This window comes from Cervus elaphus, chromosome 19 (genome assembly GCF_910594005.1).
Source record: "Cervus elaphus chromosome 19, mCerEla1.1, whole genome shotgun sequence".
NCBI classification, from domain to species: Eukaryota; Metazoa; Chordata; class Mammalia; order Artiodactyla; family Cervidae; genus Cervus; species Cervus elaphus.
The window spans coordinates 24,400,713-24,420,906 of NC_057833.1; the positions used below are offsets into that span (position 1 = coordinate 24,400,713).

Below are 20,194 nucleotides of genomic sequence, written 5' to 3' on the forward strand. Positions count from 1 at the left end.
ACAGAAGATATTTGCTATATGGTAGATCTACCTTTCTAAAGGCTTCCCTGGTGGCTTAGATGGTAAAGAATCTGCCTGCAATACGGGAGACCAGGGTTCAATCCCTGGGTTGGGAAGATCCCCTGGAGAAAGGAATGGCAATCCATGGCAGTATTCTTGCCTGGGAAATCCCATGGACGGAAGAACCTGGCAGGCTACAGTCCATGGGCTCGCAGACTCAGACACGACTGAATGACTAACACACACACACACACCATCCTAAAATGTTATGAGCAAAGTTTATATACTGCCCTTGGTGGTAATGTCCTAGTCTTGCCCTCATATCCAAACACCTTACACTTTCTTTACTTTCTCAGTTTCAAAATATGTTCCTTCAAAGATTTAATAAACTTATTCACATAAGATATAAATCAGGAGTGTCGAGCAAGGGTCAACTCAAAGGTCGAGTCTAATTGATTCCAAGTGGCTTCCTGGACAGCTATGTTGAAAAGTGGATTTTTGGAACTAGACACATGGGGGAAGAAATCTGGGTTAATGGCGAATGGCAGCCAGGAGGGAAAGCACGAAGGTCACATATCTGCCATCTTTCCTGTGAAGGATAATGGTAAATGTTTTCCTTTCTAGAAGCAGTTAAATGTTTATAATAAGTACATTTGTAAGCCAAAAGAAGACCATTTTGTCATTAGCCTGTGGGAGAGCATAAATAAAGTAGAGGGAAGCCCCACCCCTGATGCCTATAAAACCATACAAGGTAGATGGTTACCTACACCCTAAGCAGGTTTAGCACCTTGTGTCTTATTGTCTGAATCCAAATCTGTATCATTTTCTCAAAATGAAAATTCATTTAACTTAAAAAAAGTCATCGTTTTTGGTTAAACTTGAACATATTCTTCAAGTAATACAGAAAAAAATTACTTGAGACTATTACTCATTTTTTATGATTTTGATTAGCTAAAATCTGTTTATCACCACAAGATAATTAAAAATATGAATTTCTCTTTTACCACTAAACCAGGGGCCCTACGGTTATGTACAAACCAACTCAACTGCTTTAAATGATTGATAATCTAGAAAATTTGTAAACAAATCTAGCCAGAAAGCCAAAGACATTTTGATTGACTTACTTTTGTTTTAAATTTACGATTTACTCACTTCTTTTCTTAACTGACCTGACCAACTTGTCTTAACATTTGTTTCAAACCGATGTAACTGAGACAAACCTCAAACTCCCCCTCACATACACAGAAATGTGGCTTATCTTACTGCCCCAAGTATATTGAGTGTTGGGGTCCTTTAATGGACCAGAACCTTGTGGTACGGAGTCGACGATAAGAAAGTGAAAGAGAGAAAGAGGCTGATATCCCTTGGTTTACGCAGAGGACCAATAAAGTCCTTGACACAGGACTTGCATCACTCACAAAGGCACCAGGCGCCCTCTCGAGGGGGTCTTAGAAGCCCGGGCAGAAAAGTGAGCACGACGGGTCTCCACGCTCCAGAGAGTCAGCCAGAAAAAGAGAGAGAGAGAAAGAGAGAGAGACAGAGACAAAAAAGACCTGGGGACCTAAGCTCTGATGAAGCAAAGGTGCTTTAAAGATTTTCCTATGAGTATATATAGGCTGTGGTATAAGAAACTTCTTTTGGGAATGATAGAGTTCAGAAAACCAAACGTACAGCAACCGTTACCAAGGGAACAAGGGGTAATGTTAGTCACAAGGTCAGGACACAATCCATATCTCAAGAAAGGGGAACGAGACTAAGCAGTTTTGTCCTAAAGAGAATGTTTAGTAAAGGAGACCCAAGCCTGCCTCACACAATGACCTCAGTCCCTGGGAGCAGCGTGCTGTTCCACTTGAAGAGGGACAAAGGACTCATGAGAGACAGCACGTAGGAATCCTCCCGTCAAACATTCCCTGACAATTCCCCCTTATTTATTTATAATATTTGTAAGAAGAGTTTTGACCATCAGAGTTTATTCAGTTTTGACAATTTTTGCATGAAGGTAACAGTAGACAACAAATATAATTGTTAAGACAATCACCAAAATTATAGTTTTAGACCCAATGTTATGAGTAAGGCTTTGAAACCATCTATGTGGGTCTAGCCCAGATAACTGATCAGCCAATTGTTTAGCTAAAGTTCTCATACTAGTGGAAGAGGGCAGATTATTAGAAAAGGTTTTACATATTTTTTTGTAATAACTGTACATTTAGAAAGGCATTATCATATATGTTTTTTAAAAATGAAACTTGATTTGTTTCTAGTTGTAGCCACTATTATAGAAATGAACAGGAGTAACATGAAATTGAGTAGAATTTTAATCATATTTTAGCATCATCTGTTTTTGTACATCTGTTCATTGATCTCTAACCCATTTGATGGCTGTTTTCAGTTTTTGTTTTTTTGAATATTTTCATCTATTTGAGCCTGAGTGGCCCACATAGTATGAGCATCTTTAGTCCAATTTTGGATAAAATTATGTGTTTGAATTGAGGTTTGTAAAGTAATGCTAGTGATTACAGCAATGGTGTAAATAGTTATTAATCTTATAATGTCAAAAATCAGCCATCTAATGAATCGTTTAGATCATTAGAGCAATTTAGTAAATAACTGGGAAGCAAGTCTAGCCTTGGGACCTTTTTCTCAGGGCCATTGGAGATTTATTGGTAACCATAGATTATGTCGAGATCGAAGAATCAAAAGGGAGTCATTTTTTAAGGAAATAGAGGAGTTAAGACAAGTATATAATTTACAATTTATGCAAGTTATAGAACGTAAAGTCTTATTGAATTGTAAATTTTTTATAGCTACAACAAAAGGAAGTGGAACATAGGCTTGTATAAAATATGATTGATTATAGTGAAAGAAATAATTGCTATAGCTATGATTGGTCCCTGTGGAATGTCTGGTCTAAGTATCAAGTTCTTCAGTGTTTGTAGCAAGTTTTTAGATGTTTCATTGTTTAGGCCCAATCTGTTTATCAAGGATGATTCGAGGATGAGGTGGGGGCCATTTTATCATCAAGCTAGCCAAGAAGTCTTTTGTCACGGTAATGTTTTATTGTAGTATTAGTAACCTTCTATGTTACTTGAGTAATATAATCATACATAGTATTGTTAATATCATCTGAGCAGTTTAATAACCACATACTATGGGGTCTCTAATTGACAATTGTATGATTAGCTATAAACATTAATTTTCTTGGTTTGGCCTGACATTTGTCTCAATGAACAGGAATATATTTAAAGTTTTTATTAGTAAACCCTTTGCATGTTGTTCTTTGTTTTTTTCTTAATTTTTTCCCTAAAGTTTCAGTAGTATAAACATAGTTTACTGACAAAGAAAGGGCAGTAAATAATCTAAGTAGTGTCCGAAAATCTTTTTTTGGAGGCAGAACGAAAGCCCAAGTTTGTTGACTAACGTTTATACATAATTTTGTTGGGCCCATACATAAAGGAAGGACTTCATAACCTAGAATGATATTAATTAGTTTTTGTTTTTTTTTTAGGATGAGAGGGCCCCTCCAAGTTTTAAGGAGGGGGCATATGTGTTGACTCATTAGTGGATATGATTGGTTTTATATCTGTCTATTTTACAACCTACAATAAAAAAGGGGGGGTTAGGTATATAAGCCCAGTAAGTATGATCAATCAAGTCAGCCTGAGAGGGGGAAGCAAAAGCAAGCAAAGCAAGCATAGCGAAGAAAAATATTTTTAGGATTTTGAGGCATTCCCTGTTGAGAAATCAGGTTTTCAGTTTAATTAGTAAGGGTTTTTATCTGTCCCCAAGTAGGGAGATCATAAGGTCGATGACGTCGAGTGCGGCGTTTTTTGGAAATTTTTAATGTCGCCATGGCTTATATTGGAATTTTTTTGGGGGGTTTTTTTGTTGTTTTATCTCTAGTCTGAATGTTGGGGGCTCTCTTAGGTTGAATCTTCTGAAGAGGAAGTCATGTGAGCTCGTTGGATCTACCTGGAGAAATAGAAGCATATCTTTTTTCTGTAAGATTAGTTTTTTAGATTTCCATTGATTAGTTAACCTGTCTTGATATCAAATGGGCAAAGGAAAGGAGGTGTCCTATAATGTTTCAAAACTTCTTTTTTTGTTTGTTTGTTTTTTTGTTTTTTGTTTTTGTCAAAACATCTCTTTGTGGTAACTTTAAAAACTTTAAAACAAATAAGGCTATATTAACAATAGTTATAAAAAGAGAGGAAAGTGATAATGATGAAAATATTCTTAGGAAATATTTTAGTCTAAAAGAAAAAAATCATTCAGAAATCTGTTTGGGACTGGTATTTGGCTATGGTTTGTGTTATTTGGGGCAAAGGATTAGGAGTAACCATTCAAATATTTTTTCTTAAGTGAAATTATTGAAGAGGTGATGTAGAACAACTTGACAAATGAAATGTTGCTCACATCCAAATATATTTGACCTTGTCTTTGAAAAAGAAATGTAGCTTAGCAACTGTTGAATCTCACTGTTCAGTGTGTTAAAGAGGATGACTACACTTTTAAGACAGACCTGAAAAGAAGGCAAACATTTCACATTTCTGATATTCTTAGGAACAAATAATCTATTCGGGAAATGGTGTTTTTTTTTTTTTTTTATGTTGTTTTCACCCTGTTTTAAGAATCTTATACATTGGGAACAGAAATAAAGTCACACCAACAATAGTTATAGGCTTAAAGACTACACTACACCAGAATCTAGTAAAGTTTGTTCTGGACAAGGAAGACAAAAGTGTTTTTGTGTATTTTTTCTTATTTAATTTTTTATTTGTAGTTACAGTGTGTACTGTGTTTGTCTAATCATGTCTTGTGTTTGTGGACTATAAGGAATGTCTGTAATCTGTTTAATAGAGAATGAATGTAAAAATTGTTTGAACTGCTTAGAAATATAGGCAGAGTCATTGTCTGTTTTTATAGAATTACGTGTTCTCATTATCGTGAAGTAAGTTGATAGGTGGGTTATAACATGTTGTGTAGTCTTACCTTAGAGAGGTGTTGCCCCTAGAAAAGAAGAATTTGTATTGATCGAGACATGTAAGAAGGAAAAGGAAGAAAGTTTAGGACAATGAGTTACATCAATTTGTCATAAAGTTTTTTTTCATTTGTCATAAGCTTTTTTAAAATTTCAGCACTAAATATCTTTAAAAGTTAAAAGGCCAAAACAAAGTATGATAGCACAATAAACAAATGTAATGTTTATTTTAAATAAACATATCATACTTTGTGGTTTTCATTGTGATCCACCCAAGCATTTCAACTGTATTTTCTAATATATTTGCAGTCTGAATGTATCTGCTGACCAAAGTTAATTCTGTTAAATATTGTTTTTTCAGAATTTTTTTTTTGTTTCCAATTTGGTTTAATTTGGAGAAAGAACATTTGTTGTAGCTAGAACGACAATGAAAAACCAGTCTAGTAAAGCTTATGTAAATACCACTTTATTTTATAATAAATGTTTCAACAATTAAAAAAATATTTTTGTATTTATCATTTTATTTGTCATTTTTTATATCTTTCTATTAAAAGCATATATTTTACTTTTTTATAGCAACATGAAATGTCTTATATGTTAGCATTTTATAGACCATTGAACATATTTCTCAAATCATATTATATTATACATATATTTTTATATAAATATATATTTATATTCATTAACAGCTCAAAATCTCTTCAGCTCTTTTGCAAGAAAAACCCCTTTTAAGAGTAAGCCAATGTTTAGCAATTAATGCTTTAAAATTTTACTTTATTTGGAAATGACCCAGCCATTCAACAAACTTTTACTACTTAGTTTAGCACAACTCTAGAAACCTAAGTCACTCTAATCTCAAGAGACGGCTCTAGATTATAGATAATAGATCATTTTATCAAAAATACAATTATTTCTAACAGAGCTTATCTAAAAGTTTTTATCTCATCTATATATTTGTGTATATATATATATATATATATATATATATATAAAGAGTCACCTTTTTGTTGACAAACTTAGTTTACCTTAAACCAAGGCATAATAAAAGTATTATATAATGTTGATGACTCAAGACATGTCTCAACTAGATTAACAAATAATTATATTTAAATCACATTCACATTTAAATAAACATTATACCCAACATTGAACACCCTTTAGTTCATGTAAAGCTGAATTTAAATAGAGCTCATTAACTCTACACTATCTAAAAACAAAGACATACATTGAGACATAGATAATTTTAGATACATAGGCATAGTTTTCTGTTTGAAATTTAAAATATCCTTTTGTTTTATTTATTTATTTTGAGCTCCACCAATTTGTTAATGGCTGGAGTCTTAGATAGAGTGGGCTGTGTATCTCAAGGACATGATAAAAGTTAACTTAAGGGTTTTTTTTAAGCCTATTTTTGTTTTTCAGGCAGAACTGGAGCTCAAAAAAAAAAAAAATATTTTAACAAGTTAACCTTTTTCTAACTGCACGTGCAAGAAGAACCAGTTTTGCAATTTTAAAAAAGATTTTATTTTCATCAGTTTCCTCCGGAGTCTAAAGAATATCATAGCCATTCAGTGTCAAAAATATCATTTTTCTTTTTTGTAGCTATAGTATATTATTAATGATATATGTATGAGGGAATTGTTGTCACATAGGAAGTAAAGCCTTGGCTACAAAATTTTGACAAATACTAGGACTGTTATGGAGACGGCAATAGCACCCTATTTCAGTACTCTTGTCTGGAGAATCCCAGGGACGGGGGAGCCTGGCGGGCTGACATCCATGGGGTCACATAGAGTAAGACACGACCGAAGTGACTTAGCAGCAGCAGTAGCAGGACTTTTAAGCATACCTTGAGGTAACATAGTCTATTGAAATCTTTTATGAGGCCCGATATGATTAGGATAAGGGAGAGAGAAAGTGAATCTCTCCCGGTCTAAAGGGTGTAAAGGCATATTTAAAAAGCAATCTTGTGAATCAGTAATAATAATGTGCCAATTTTGAGGAATAGTAATAGGTGATGGGATCTCTGGTTGTAATGCACCCATAGGTTTTATAAAAGAATTAACTTTTTTAAACTCTGTTAAAAGACACCATTTGTTATGTTTTCTTTTTATAACAAAAATAGGAGAGTTTTAAAAAGAGCAAGATTCCTCAATATGTTTTAATTTTAATTGTGTGTTTATAAGTTCTTTAGTAGCTTGTAATTTTTTTTTGTAAGGGGCCATTGCTTTGTCTAAATAGGCTCATAATTTTTCTCAGTTATTTTAATAATTGTTTTGTTTGTTAAATGAGCAGTGGCCCCTAGGAAAAATGTGGAATGTATATCTGAGTTTGTCATTGCATAAGTAAGTCTCTTCTTATTAGATTAAAGGGTACATTTATTACATAAGGTTTTAATGTTGCGGGTTGGCCTTCTGGTCCCTCACATGAGTATATTTGAACACTTTGATAAACTTTTTGTATTTTAGTTTGAGAAATTCTTGCAATTTAGCAAGAGACCTTTTGTACAGGCCAGGATTTGGGCCATAAATGTTTGGAAATAATAGTAATATCAGATCCAGTGTCGAGGAGACCAGAAAATCTTTTACCATTAATTTTGATATTTATATTTGGTTGGGCATACTCAGATACTAATGATGTTTACAAAGATTGTTTTTGATCTGTACTGCCAAACCCATCTGTCTGTACATTATTAGAGGAATTAATAGAAATGTAAGGTAAAAGTAGTAATTGAGCAATTTTGTCTCCCTTTTTGAATTGCCATAGAATCTGAGATGACATCAGAATTTGAATTTCTTTTATAATCTGAATCAATTATTTCAGGGTGAACAGTAATTCTTTTAGAAGTCAGACTAGATCGGCCAAGCAAAAGACCAAAAGTTTGTGGGGGCAGGGGTCTAAAAAGTCCGGTAGGCACTCTGGTAGGGACTGCTTGAGGGTAAAGGAAAAAATCATTTAGGGCTGGTATATCGACAGCAGCACTGCCAGATGTTGAGTGTTTGAGGGAAAAGATAGAATTTGCCCCTGGTTTTTGTTGTAGGGGACCTGGGGGGGGTCCCCTGTTTGGAGTTTCCCGGAATAGGTTTTCTATCAATATTAAATTTAAATTTACAACTTTTGGCCCAGTGCATTCCTCTATGGCAGTGAGGGCAAATTTTTGGTATTTTATTAGCCTTCTTAGGGCAGTCCCTTTTTAAATGATTTTTATCTCTACAATTAAAGCATCCTTTATTTTTCTTTTTAAAGGTAGTAGCCATTGCCTCAATCAGCATTTGCATCTTTTGAGTTTCTGATCCTAGATTGTGATAAGCTTTTAAATAATCAATAATAATCCTAGTCTCACAAATTGCAGCTATAGCTCTTTGACATTTCTGATTTGCATTCTCATAAGCAAGTAATTTCTCTAGCTATTTTTTGGTTTCTTCTCCAATTACAGTACGGGAAATAGCAGCTTCTAATCTAGTTTAAAAATTAGCATAATTTTTCATTAGGTTCTAACAAATGAGAGACTTTTGGAGTTGCGACTGTTGGCGGAGGAGAAGCATTTGGAGCAGCCGGGGCAGGGGTAGTAAGAAAATTTTGAGATATTTTGTATTGTTTTAATTGGGCCTTTTGTAAAGTTTAATCATTTAATTTATATTTATGTAATAAGTGTTCTGTCTGTTGCTGAATATTGGAAGGGCTAGAATGTACCTTGAAATGACAGAATTACAGCTTTAATAAGAGCCCATAGGGGCTAGAGATCAATTGGAATATTTTTTTCCTTGTTTGGCTGCTCATTTAACATTTTCTTTGACCTGGAGCCAAATATTTAAATCAAAACTGCATTTATCAGGAAACTAAGGATTATGTTCAACTACTGTTTGAAGGCAAGCCTCTATTCATTGGCGTGAAACCAGAAGTCCCTGAAATTTAAACAAATGGTGAAGTAAAGTAGAAAAATAATGGGGCTGGCCAGCCATTTAACCCATGTCTTAGTACTTACCGACCTCAATAGGTCCCTGAGTCATTCCACCCGATATGCCACGTATACCAGTGTCCCTGTTCAGGCACCATTTGTTGGGGTCCTTTAATGGACCAGAACCTTGTGGTACGGAGTCGACGATAAGAAAGTGAAAGAGAGAAAGAGGCTGATATCCCTTGGTTTACGCAGAGGACCAATAAAGTCCTTGACACAGGACTTGCATTGCTCACAAAGGCACCAGGCGCCCTCTCGAGGGGGTCTTAGAAGCCCGGGCAGAAAAGTGAGCACGACGGGTCTCCACGCTCCAGAGAGTCAGCCAGAAAAAGAGAGAGAGAGAGAGAGAGAAAGAGAGAGAGACAGAGACAAAAAAGACCTGGGGACCTAAGCTCTGATGAAGCAAAGGTGCTTTAAAGATTTTCCTATGAGTATATATAGGCTGTGGTATAAGAAACTTCTTTTGGGAATGATAGAGTTCAGAAAACCAAACGTACAGCAACCGTTACCAAGGGAACAAGGGGTAATGTTAGTCACAAGGTCAGGACACAATCCATATCTCAAGAAAGGGGAACGAGACTAAGCAGTTTTGTCCTAAAGAGAATGTTTAGTAAAGGAGACCCAAGCCTGCCTCACACAATGATCTCAGTCCCTGGGAATAGCGTGCTGTTCCGCTTGAAGAGGGACAAAGGACTCATGAGAGACAGCATGTAGGAATCCTCCCGTCAAACATTCCCTGACAATTGAGAATCATATCTAACCCAAGCTTTTCAAATCTCAAGTTTGAATACACAACTTTAAAGTACACGTATGCCCTTTTTTTTAAAAGGACATATTTCTAATTCTGTGCTTTAGCCTCAAGATTGTAACTAGAACCAGTCATTTTCCTTTGTACTATGTCCTATTTTTTGACTTAAAGGATAACCTTCTCTTTATCCATAAGCTCTAAACCCCTTACATGTAGTGGGCCTAAGCTGAATATGTGGATTAAAATGCAGAAATCTCTTCTTGAAGGAAGGAAAACTTTCAAAACTTTCTTTGTATTTGTCCCTAGTTCCTGTTCCCTTACTGTAATGCTTTTATTGCCTAAAAATCCAGTACATATCTTAATTCCTTTTTATTTCTCTGAGCTCCCAAGTCAATCACAGAACAAAGTACTTTTTTTTTTGTCTTTCATACAGAAGTTGGCTTCCATGTTGCAGATCACAAGTGGCATGGGTCAGGGAGAGAAAAGAAGTGATCAGATTATTGAGCCTCATTCTTCCAGTCTGTGTTGAGAAGCACTGCAGGCAAGAAACTGCAGAAAATGACTGTGTTCAAGAATCTGCCTCAGACTACCAAATTCTTCCTTTTTTCTTTTTTTGGCCATGCTGTGCAGCTTGTGGGATCTTAGTTCTCTGATCAGGAACTGAACCTGGGACCTCTGCAGTGAAAGTATGGAGTCCTAGCCACTGGATCACAGGTTATTTCAAGTTCCTCCTTCTAAGAACCATTCACCTATAGTCAAGTGTCATCAACACACACATCACAGTATGTCATTATTCCAATAGGATGATCCTTTGGCCTAAGCAATAGTGAAAAGTTAAACTTGAGGGTGAAGGGATGGAAGAGAACATACTTTTTGAAGAACAAGACTTAAGGGAAGAGAAGTCCTAGGAAAAAACATATAGTTGAGAGCTCTTGGAAGCCAGAATGAAGCAAAAGGAGAATTGGAGCTGAATTTGGGTCTGCAGCCACAGAGGATGATCTCAAAAGGCAAGCATGCCATGCAGCTTTGCCTTGCTGGAGCCCTTGGTGGTTGCAACCATCCTGGGGCTTAATGGAGACAGTCTCTCTGCTGAGCAGCTATGGCCTTGGGCTCTGGAATCAGACTGCTAAAAATCCAGTCTCATCCTCTCCATTACTCACTGTATTATTTTAACCTCTCAAAGCCTTAAGTCTCCTCATATGTAAAAATAAGGGGTCAAAGAGAACACAATTTATAGACTGGTAAGTATAAAATGAGATAATCCACACATCAGTGCCATGCTGGGCACAGGGTAAACATTCCCCGTTCATGTGGCTTCAGCCAGCCAAGACCCACAGCGACATGCACAGAAGTCTTACCATATAAGGACCCGATCTGTAAATGGAAAACAGCTTCCAGGTTAAGAAACCTCCTTTGAAATGTCAAGTGGCTATTTTCCCCTCTTTCCTAGTATCTACTTTGTTCTATCAGCGTACAAAAGATTTTGCTGTTCTTTGAAACATTGATTCCTACACTGACATCCTTTGGAGTGTCATTTGGACATTTTCCCCAAGTGGAAGAGCAAATTCTTCCAGTTATATAACTGGAATGCCATTTACATTTGCCTGCATATATTTTTTCTTTTCTTTTAGTAGAGAGATTGAAGATATGGCTCCAGTGGATTATTTCCCTCACTTTTGTAGGACTTCTTGGCAATGACTGTCTAAGAAATGACTCTTCTACTATAAGCTGCCCAATTTAATAAAAGGTATTATTCCATGTATCGATTCCACGTTGATGCTAATTTGGCATCAAGCACTTTCTTTTATCTTAATAGACAGGTCAGATGTCTTCTGTCTTGGTCATTTATTGTAAATGGCAATGATAGCATTCAGGAACCTATTTTGTTCTTTTTAGGGAGAAAACAAGTTCTTTTATAAACTCTGTGCATAAGCAGTTTCAGAATCATCTTTCCTCCCACCCGCCTCCCCATGCCTTTTTTCTGCTATGTCTTGTCCAGGTGCTCTTGGCAAGCTTTGGGAACACACAGCACTGAGGGGAAACAACCGAGATTATTTAAGTGTCAGTGGAAGTAGCTGAAGTCAGATCTCAGGACTTTTTTTAGAAGCAGAAATTCATGCTGGTGGGGGCAGGTCTCCATTCTGCCTGCTGGAGCTCTAGTCTCCTTGGCTGGCTGTGTCAGTCTTCTGCAACAGCTGGAATTACCAGTAGTATGTGCCTCAGGGTGATTGGCCTTAACATTTTTGTGTTAAAAAATCAAATAACTGGGTTCTCTTCTGCAGATGAAAGAGCAGCATGAATTTCTTTACCTTATTGTATCCAATATTCTTTTTCTCCATTTCAACATATATAGTACGAACAGTATAAAGATTTTTGTATCCAGAACTAAACTGTGACTCATCCAGAGAAATGTCAACTTCTTCACTGCAAACTTGAAAACACTAGGGAATGCCTGAAGGTTGTAGCTAATACTGACATAATTCAAACAAGTATATTCTTCTAGGTGACTTGCATGGATTAATTTCTTTAACTATCACCACAACCCTATGAAACAGGTACTATTCGATTTCTGTTTTAAAGATGAAGGAAATGCATTCAGAGAGAAGAAATAATTGTCCCAAGGTTATACAGCTCATATGTAGTGAAACAGATACTTGAATACAGTCTGACTCTAGAATCTGCCCTTTCCCCTTGCTATATTACATCACTTCTTTTCAGTTATGTAAGCTTGTGGTCTCTAAATTACATTATGAACAAGAAACTATGTTAAAAAAAAAAAACTATGTTAAAATCAATGTTAAAAAGAATAAACCTAAGGAAGAATTTTATTAAATTTCTCAAATAGTCATTTGTCTATTGCCACATGGTAGCTGAGAGAGAGAAAGGTTTGAAAATACCACAACAGATTCTTTAAAAATTAAGTAGCCTCCTACATAGCCAGGTCCTAACTCCCTGCTATCTTCTGGATTCTCTGGAAAACCAAGGTTTGGACTAGGCTATTGTCTTCAACCTCTAAGCACACTAGACGTTCATAACTTGACAACAATGTCTAGAACAAGTCGAATAATGTTTACAGCCGGTAAGTAATGTGAAGTGAAACAGTGCTGTGGTCAGAACTTTACAGAAAAGGAGAAAAGGAGCAGTATAATTTCCTTCCTTTCCCTCAGCATCTGGTCCTCTCAGATTTTCCTGTCTTCAAAAAGACACACTTGTCTGGCCATACCCACTGTTTTCACAACTGGAGTTATTTTGGCAGTTCCGAAAACATCTACTGGCAACCAGTGGATGTTTTGTGAGGTCTCAAGCTTTTAAACGATGGAGGAATCTTCTTTAAGAAAAGGACTACCAGTTTATAAATACAAAATTAGTGTATTCTAGGATTTATTATAGCAATCTCTTTACTTGTCTCCTTGTTTTCATTCTCTTTCTAGTACTGTACGTTTTCACATGTATAAATTTTAGGTCTCAAAGTGTGTTTGTTTGGAAAAGTTGAAATAGACATGTCACAAAATGAGAGACCCTACATCAGTTAAGCTTGGGAAATGCACATAGTATATTTAGTCTTAGTGATTCCATGATATACACACCAGCATCACAAAGGCACTGAGAAGTCCTGTTTTAAAAATCTGCAAAAACTTATCTGTCCATGGAAACCTTTTTTTGTGGAATAGCTACTAGCATTTTACAGGCAAAACCCAATTTGGGAAACTCTGATCTAGGTTCAGCTCAGTTCAGTCACTCAGTTGTGTCCGACTCTTTGCAACCCTGTGGACTGCAGCACGCCAGACTTCCCTGTCCATCGCCAACTCCTGGAGCTTACTCAAATTCATGTCCATAGAGTCGGTGATGCCATCCAACCATCTCATTCTCTGCCTTCATAAAACATTCATATATCATGTTTCCTCTCAGATGACCAAAAAAAGCCCACAATTCACTAATTCCTCCAGGATCAGGTTGAAATGAACAAGACCAGCACTTCAGGGCACCCCCAATCTGGCCATGTGCTCTCTGAACCTTATTTACTACCTCTTCAAGAGCAAATGGTTTGCTGTAGTGGGGGGTACCCACTCTTATTCTTTAGAGGGGGTACCCAGCTCTGTCCCTCCCATTCACCAACTGCTCACGGCACACTGGTCTGCATTCTCGACTTGGATTTGTCCTAAACCACAACTCGCCTTGTTAACTCAGTTTTTTAACGTTAGCACTTTCTCTCTCCCGGCCAACTCTTTTCCAAAAGGAGGCAGAGAACTCCTTTTGTCTGCTTCCTCGGTATCCAGGTGTGCACTGATGATCTGGCTGTGCAAAAAGATGGCGCTTGAAAGGCATAGACTGACTGAGTAAATGAATTAATGAGTCAGTGATTAATGAGTCAGCCTTGGTAAACTCCAGGCTGCCTGGGCACTCAGGGATGAACATATGAGTATATAAGAAGAGGTCACTGATCTAGCTCCATTTCTACCACAACATCCCATGATACAGAGAAGGTGAACCACGGCAGGCACTTGGTAGGATGGACATGCAGATCATCTGTCTGTCTCATCAGGGCAGCAGGATGACAATATGTAAAATAGGGCTTGTACCAAAGGCATCAGAAGACATATGTATATGCAAACACTAGGATATAACATCTTCTGCTAATCATAAAAATACATAATGCCCAGTAATATCTTTTCAACAGCTGCTTAATTAGTATCTGCTAACTTTGGTAAGTTGATCACTGAGCCAATTTTAATGCCATCTCAAATATTAAATTAAACTCTCTTGTTTTCTTAATATCAAGGCTTCTATTTTATCTTATAGGTAACTTTTTTCCCTCTAAGTAGAATAATATTAAATACATTCATAAAATATTCATTAATTTACATATGAGTGCAAATCTATCTGTGCTTCTAAGTTTAAATTAGCTTTCTCGTTTAGCCTGGGATGACTGACTATTTGCTGTAGATAATTCTCTTAAGTAGTTTATCTCCTTGATTGTTCTATTATTTGATCTATGGTTTGAAATGTCTTTTTATTTCTTATATACACACACCTCTACTTGCGCACAGTACAAAGTAACTAACCCAGACATTTCATTTATTTTGTTTAGGTGTTAGAATCCATGTCCAAATTATAAAAATCCATAATAGTAATGTTAGCAGCAGACTACTGGATCTTTATTTAAACAATAGTTTTAAAAAATTTGGTGTGTGTATTTATTGTGAAATGATTAGCACAAGTTAGTTAACATCCACAACTTCACATATTTACAAAATTTTTTTCTTGCGATAAGAACTTTTAAGCTGTATTCCATGGAAAGTGAAAAGTGAGAGTGTTAGTCCCTCAGCTGTGTCTCACTCATTGTAACGCCATGGACTGTAGCGCACCAGGCTCCTCTGTCCATGGAATTCTCCAGGCAAGAATATTGGAGTGGGCTGCCATTCCCTTCTCCAGGGGATCTTCTCAACCCAGGAATCGAACCTGGTCCTGCACTGCGGTCTTTCCTGGTGGCTCGGCGGTAAAGAATCTGCCTGCGATGCAGGAGACCCAGGTATGAACTCTGGGTTGGGAAGATCCCTTGGAGAAGGGCATGGCAACCCACTCCAGTGTTCTTGCCTAGAGGATCCCATGGACAGAGAGGCCTGGCAGGCTATCGTCCATGGGGTTGCAAAGTCAGACACAACTGAAGCGATTAAGCAGCAGCAGCAGCAGCTCCTGCATTGCAGGCGGATTCTTTATTGTCTGAGCCACCAGGGAAGCCCTGTACTCCCTTAGCAACTGTCAGACAATACAGTGTTGTTAACGACAGACACCACGTTGTACAGTACATCCCGAGGACTTTTAATTAAGCGTAAAACTGGAAGTCTGTACTTCTGACCACTGTCACCCACTTCTCAACCCCTCCCACTCCACCCTTTGCCTCTGGCAAACACCAATCTGTTCTGTACTTAAACAATAATTTTGAGGCAGATAGTGATGACTTTGAACAAAAGGCAATGCCAAGGTGGCCAACCCTAGATCTGTCCCTGTGTGATCTCAAGATATTTGAGCTGGAGTTGGTCCAGGGAGCAGATTGGGTAACAATGGACAGGACTAGGATTTCAAGCTCCAGCTCTACTGATAACCTTCAATGACCCTGAGCAAGTCTCAAAGTTTCACGGGGTCCTAATTTTCTTATTTGTAATTTGAGAACGTTGGACTCTATGTGGTCGAAGTTTGCGCCTCTAATAAGCAAACTTCTCATCCTTTTAAAAGTGCCTCTAAAAGGTATTTGGTTAATTAAGGAACTAAAATTAGGTTGAACTATAGCTTCCAAGATGCTAAGTTTCAACCAAATTCCTGGTACTTCACTAGTATCGGTCCCAGGGTTACGAGGTATCATGTTGCTAGAGTCAATTCAGAAGGACTTAAAAGACAAGCCACTCCTTGACTGGCTTTTTCTAAAGACATGTATTTATTACATTTATATAAGAGTTTTAAAAAGAGGATAAATTGAAAAAAAAAGATAAATTGAATACATTTAAAATTGAAAATATAATACGAAATTTTAAAAGGTCTATTCAGATTTGTTCTGGAGTTGTCTGCTTTAAAAAGCTTGAAGCCAATAGGCATTTAGTCCATATGAATAACTGTACCCAGTAGCATTTCATGAAAAACAAAAACCAAACTTACCTGTACATTAGCATGGACAGACCCAGGCACTTGGTATTTCAACTCGTGGGCTGTTGTTTGAGATTTTGGAAGCAGAAAAGGATAAGAAAGGGACCGATATTTTGGTTTCATAATCTAAAATAAAGAGAAACAAGGTAAAAAAGATTCAAATGAAAAAATAATTCTGGTCTTCCCTACTTTGTGATTCTAAAAGATATACAGGTTCATTTGAAAAAGAAAAATAAATATTAACAGTGGGTGTTTCTAGCTGAAGAGATGACAGATTATTTATTTATGTTTTCTGTTTCCCAGAGGCAGAAAACCCCTTTGTTCCTTCTTTTACCTTTTGGAGTGAGCATTGAAAGTGAAAGTCAAAGTCCGACTCATTGCGACCCCATGGACTATACAGTCCATGGAATTCTCCAGGCCAGAATACTGGAGTGGGTAGCTGTTCCCTTCTCCAGGGGATCTTCCCAACCCAAGGATAGAACCCAGGTCCCCCACATTACAGGCAGATTCTTTACCAGCTGAGCCAATAGGCAAGCCCAAGAATACTGGCCTGGGTAGCCTATCCCTTCTCCAGGGGATCTTCCTGATCCAGGAATCAAACCAGTGTCTCCTGCATTGCAGGCAGATTCTTTACCAATTGAGCTATTGCTTCGTATTTTTAAAGAAAAGTTAAATATAACCTAGAGCTGTAGAAGTATACAATTGCAAAATGGGATTATTTTATAAACTGATTTTTTACTATGCTATTGATATCTCGTAACAGCAATAAATACTATAGGTTATTTTTAAAACAACTTCACAGTAAAATGTCATGGAACAATCATAATTTGTTTAATAAAGTTCTATTAATGAAGATTTCAGTTATTTCTCATTTTATATGAATTATTAGATATAATGTCAAAATAAATTACTTACTGAATAACTTCTTTAGCTTAAATACCTGAAATTGATTTTCTGAGTCAAAGGTTACATACTTTTAAAACTTTTTTGCAATTATACCAGTTTATCCTCCCAGGAGTAGGGTATAAGAGCATCAAAGATCCTGAACCCAATTGTTGGTTTCTGCAGTTTATTTAACTTTGCCAGTCCAATAGGTTAAAAATAATATCCCTTTATTTATTCCTGCATTCACCTCTAAATTCTTGTTAAAAATATTTCCACTATTTCTAAGAGCTCCCACTAACTATTTATAATGTAAATTAAGTGGAAAATAAGGTGACACTCTAAGTTAACAAAACTAAATTTTTTCCCAAATTATCTCCAAACTATAGGGAAGAAATGCCTCATCACCATTTAAAATAAATAAAAGGGAATCTTAATAATAACAAGACAATAGGCACTTAACTTATGAGTATTAGGTCAGATTCTTATAAGCAATGAAGGCATCTTGTGAAACAAGACAAAATCTGGAGGAAAGAGAAGTAGCTCCATCTTCTCACATTGCTCACTTTGCTCAGAACTGCCTCTCAGAAGCCTGTGCCAACACGGATCCCGGGCAGTGCCAGGATTGCAAGGGCTTGAAAGCTGCAGCTCTCACATGAACAAGGGTCCCATCCCCGCTACAGCAGCTCAGCAGCCCTCCACGTGACTATCAACCCAGGCAAGATGCTTGAACTGGGAGTCCCAGGTTAATGGTTAAACCAGAGTCTGTGACGTTAGCACCATCCCTCTGCCCTCTGAATTATTTGTGGAGGAAAAGTTCAGGAACTTTTTTTTTCTCCGTTGCCCAGAGTCCCAGGTGCTCTGAGAACCGGCCACTCAACAGTGGGTAAATGGCACAGCTGTGGCCCCGCCAGCCCCTCCACGCCTCCTCCTCCCGGCCTGTCTGAATGATGCTAAAACCACCCACGTACCTTCGTGAAGTTCCAGCGCTGGATGAAGTGACGGGCCACGTCGCGAGCTGCCTTCCCGTGGACTGCAGAGGCTATGTCATGCCATGGCATCCGGGGGGTGGAGTGCCTGTCAATGAAATCTGCCCAGGTGCACCAGGCAAGGAGCCACACTAACTTCTGTGCCCACAAAGCACAAGCCATCTGACCCCAGCTCTGACCCCAACTATGACACATAAAAAAATTAACAAAAAAACAAACATGGTGATGTCAACCATATGTATATTTCTTGACTTGGATAGAATAATACCTTCATAGCCAAGGGAAGCATAGGTCTCACATTGAGGAACATAATCCCTATGCACTCTCCCAATATGAAGTTTCCATTCCACTATTAGATAATCACTGAGCAAGGCAGATGTGAGTTGGTACAAATTATCTGACGATGTAAACGTGATATTACATTTTTCTCTTCTACTCTGTTGAAATAATGTCAAGCTACATGTGGGCTGCCATTTCTAGTTCCTGTTCAGTGTGCAAGCACTTAGATAATCTGAAATGTGTTATTTTAATGTTGGAAGATGAAGATGATAAGCAGAAAAAAGGAGATCATCAAAGGAAGGGAAACATCTCCTGGAGAATTACAGATTATGATGCCTAAAATATGCCTATATGCAACCTGGTGATTTCAAACAAGTAGGCTATATTTCATTTTCTTTTCTTACTATACTCACAAGGAAAAACCCTTAAGTATATGACTAAATCATGGTCTCCAATGTTTCACCAAATGTTCAAAACAAAATAAAACAAAACAAGATATTAGATCATGCACATGCATGCTTGTTGAAATACTAACAAGGAAAAGACAAAATATGCGCAGCCACCCACTACCATGGTACTCACCAGCAAAAGGTTTATCGAGTTGAACCCAGTCTTTGAAGACGAAATTGCAGTAGTCTTTTCCATGCCAGAATCTGGTTTCCCCATGTAGCTCTCCCACACGTGTCTGTACACTTTGGAGGGAAGCTGTGTCTGTAAATGCAACAAGACTCACTCAAAGGCTGTGATTCAGGCGGGCCCCAGAGAGGGAGACTCACCTCTCATTTATTAACACCTAAACACTTCCTAACTTTTCTTCTTAAGCCTCATAACAAGGGCGGCATGGGTTCGTTCCATCTGAGGCTGTGGGCTGGCTGTGGGCTGAGTAGTTGGGGCGGTAACCAGGTTCATCATTTGACAATGAAATTTAATATTTTTATTCTCATCATCTACCAGATCACTGGCAGAATGGATCACAGGGTTAACTTGCTGGGAGACAGCAGTAAAGCCAGGTCTGCTGGAGGAACATGAGATGCCGAGGCCATAACGAAGTCATGTTCTTCTTTTTGCTCAACCAATATGGTGCACAATCTAATGTGTAATTCTTGTCTCTTGCATTTCAAAATGCAAGAACCTCAAATTTGCAGACAGTGGTGTTCTAGCCCTGGAATTGACTAGTTAAGTGACACTGAGCTTCACCCTTTTGGGTCAGAAATCCTTTATGTACAAAAGGAAGAATTTGGCTCAGCTATCATCTAAGATCTTTTGGGCTCTAACATTCTATATTTCTATAACTATAAATGACATCCATAAAATATCATAACAATAGAAGAAGCTTACAATCACATGGGTGCAAAAGCAACATCTACTGCAGTATTTCACAAAGAGCTGTGTCAGGACCATTTTACTTAAGGGTAAATATGTTGACTTAAATAGTTTGTACATTTATGGGATATGCTGATCACAAAGACAGCTAAGCAGGGAAACTAGCAGAACTACAAATCACAAAATGCAGCGCTTGGCACAAAAGAGACACTTAACCATCAGACACTGGATGCAAAACGTTTGTTGAAAGAATAAATGGTACCACATACAGAAGCCAGAGTGAATACCGGACTGGTCCCCCTACCATCATGCTGCCCCAGATGTGTCCTTCCAAAAATGCAGATTCCTTATTTAAAAGCCTTCTAGGATGACCTGCCTACAGGGGGTCAAATCCTCAG

General features: G+C 37.5%; 1 protein-coding gene across 5 annotated transcripts in view; it reads right to left on the minus strand.

The window, feature by feature from the left end:
* Positions 1 to 20,194, minus strand: part of PLD1 (phospholipase D1) — a 225,217-nt gene that overhangs the window by 61,353 nt on the left and 143,670 nt on the right. For all 5 annotated transcript variants that reach the window (XM_043875453.1, XM_043875456.1, XM_043875454.1 and 2 more), the window contains 3 exons: positions 19,056 to 19,184; positions 18,177 to 18,295; positions 16,336 to 16,449 (listed from right to left, as the gene is read on the minus strand). In XM_043875453.1, coding sequence (XP_043731388.1) covers positions 16,336 to 16,449; positions 18,177 to 18,295; positions 19,056 to 19,184 — 362 coding nt within the window. The remainder of the gene's footprint in view (positions 1 to 16,335; positions 16,450 to 18,176; positions 18,296 to 19,055; positions 19,185 to 20,194) is intronic.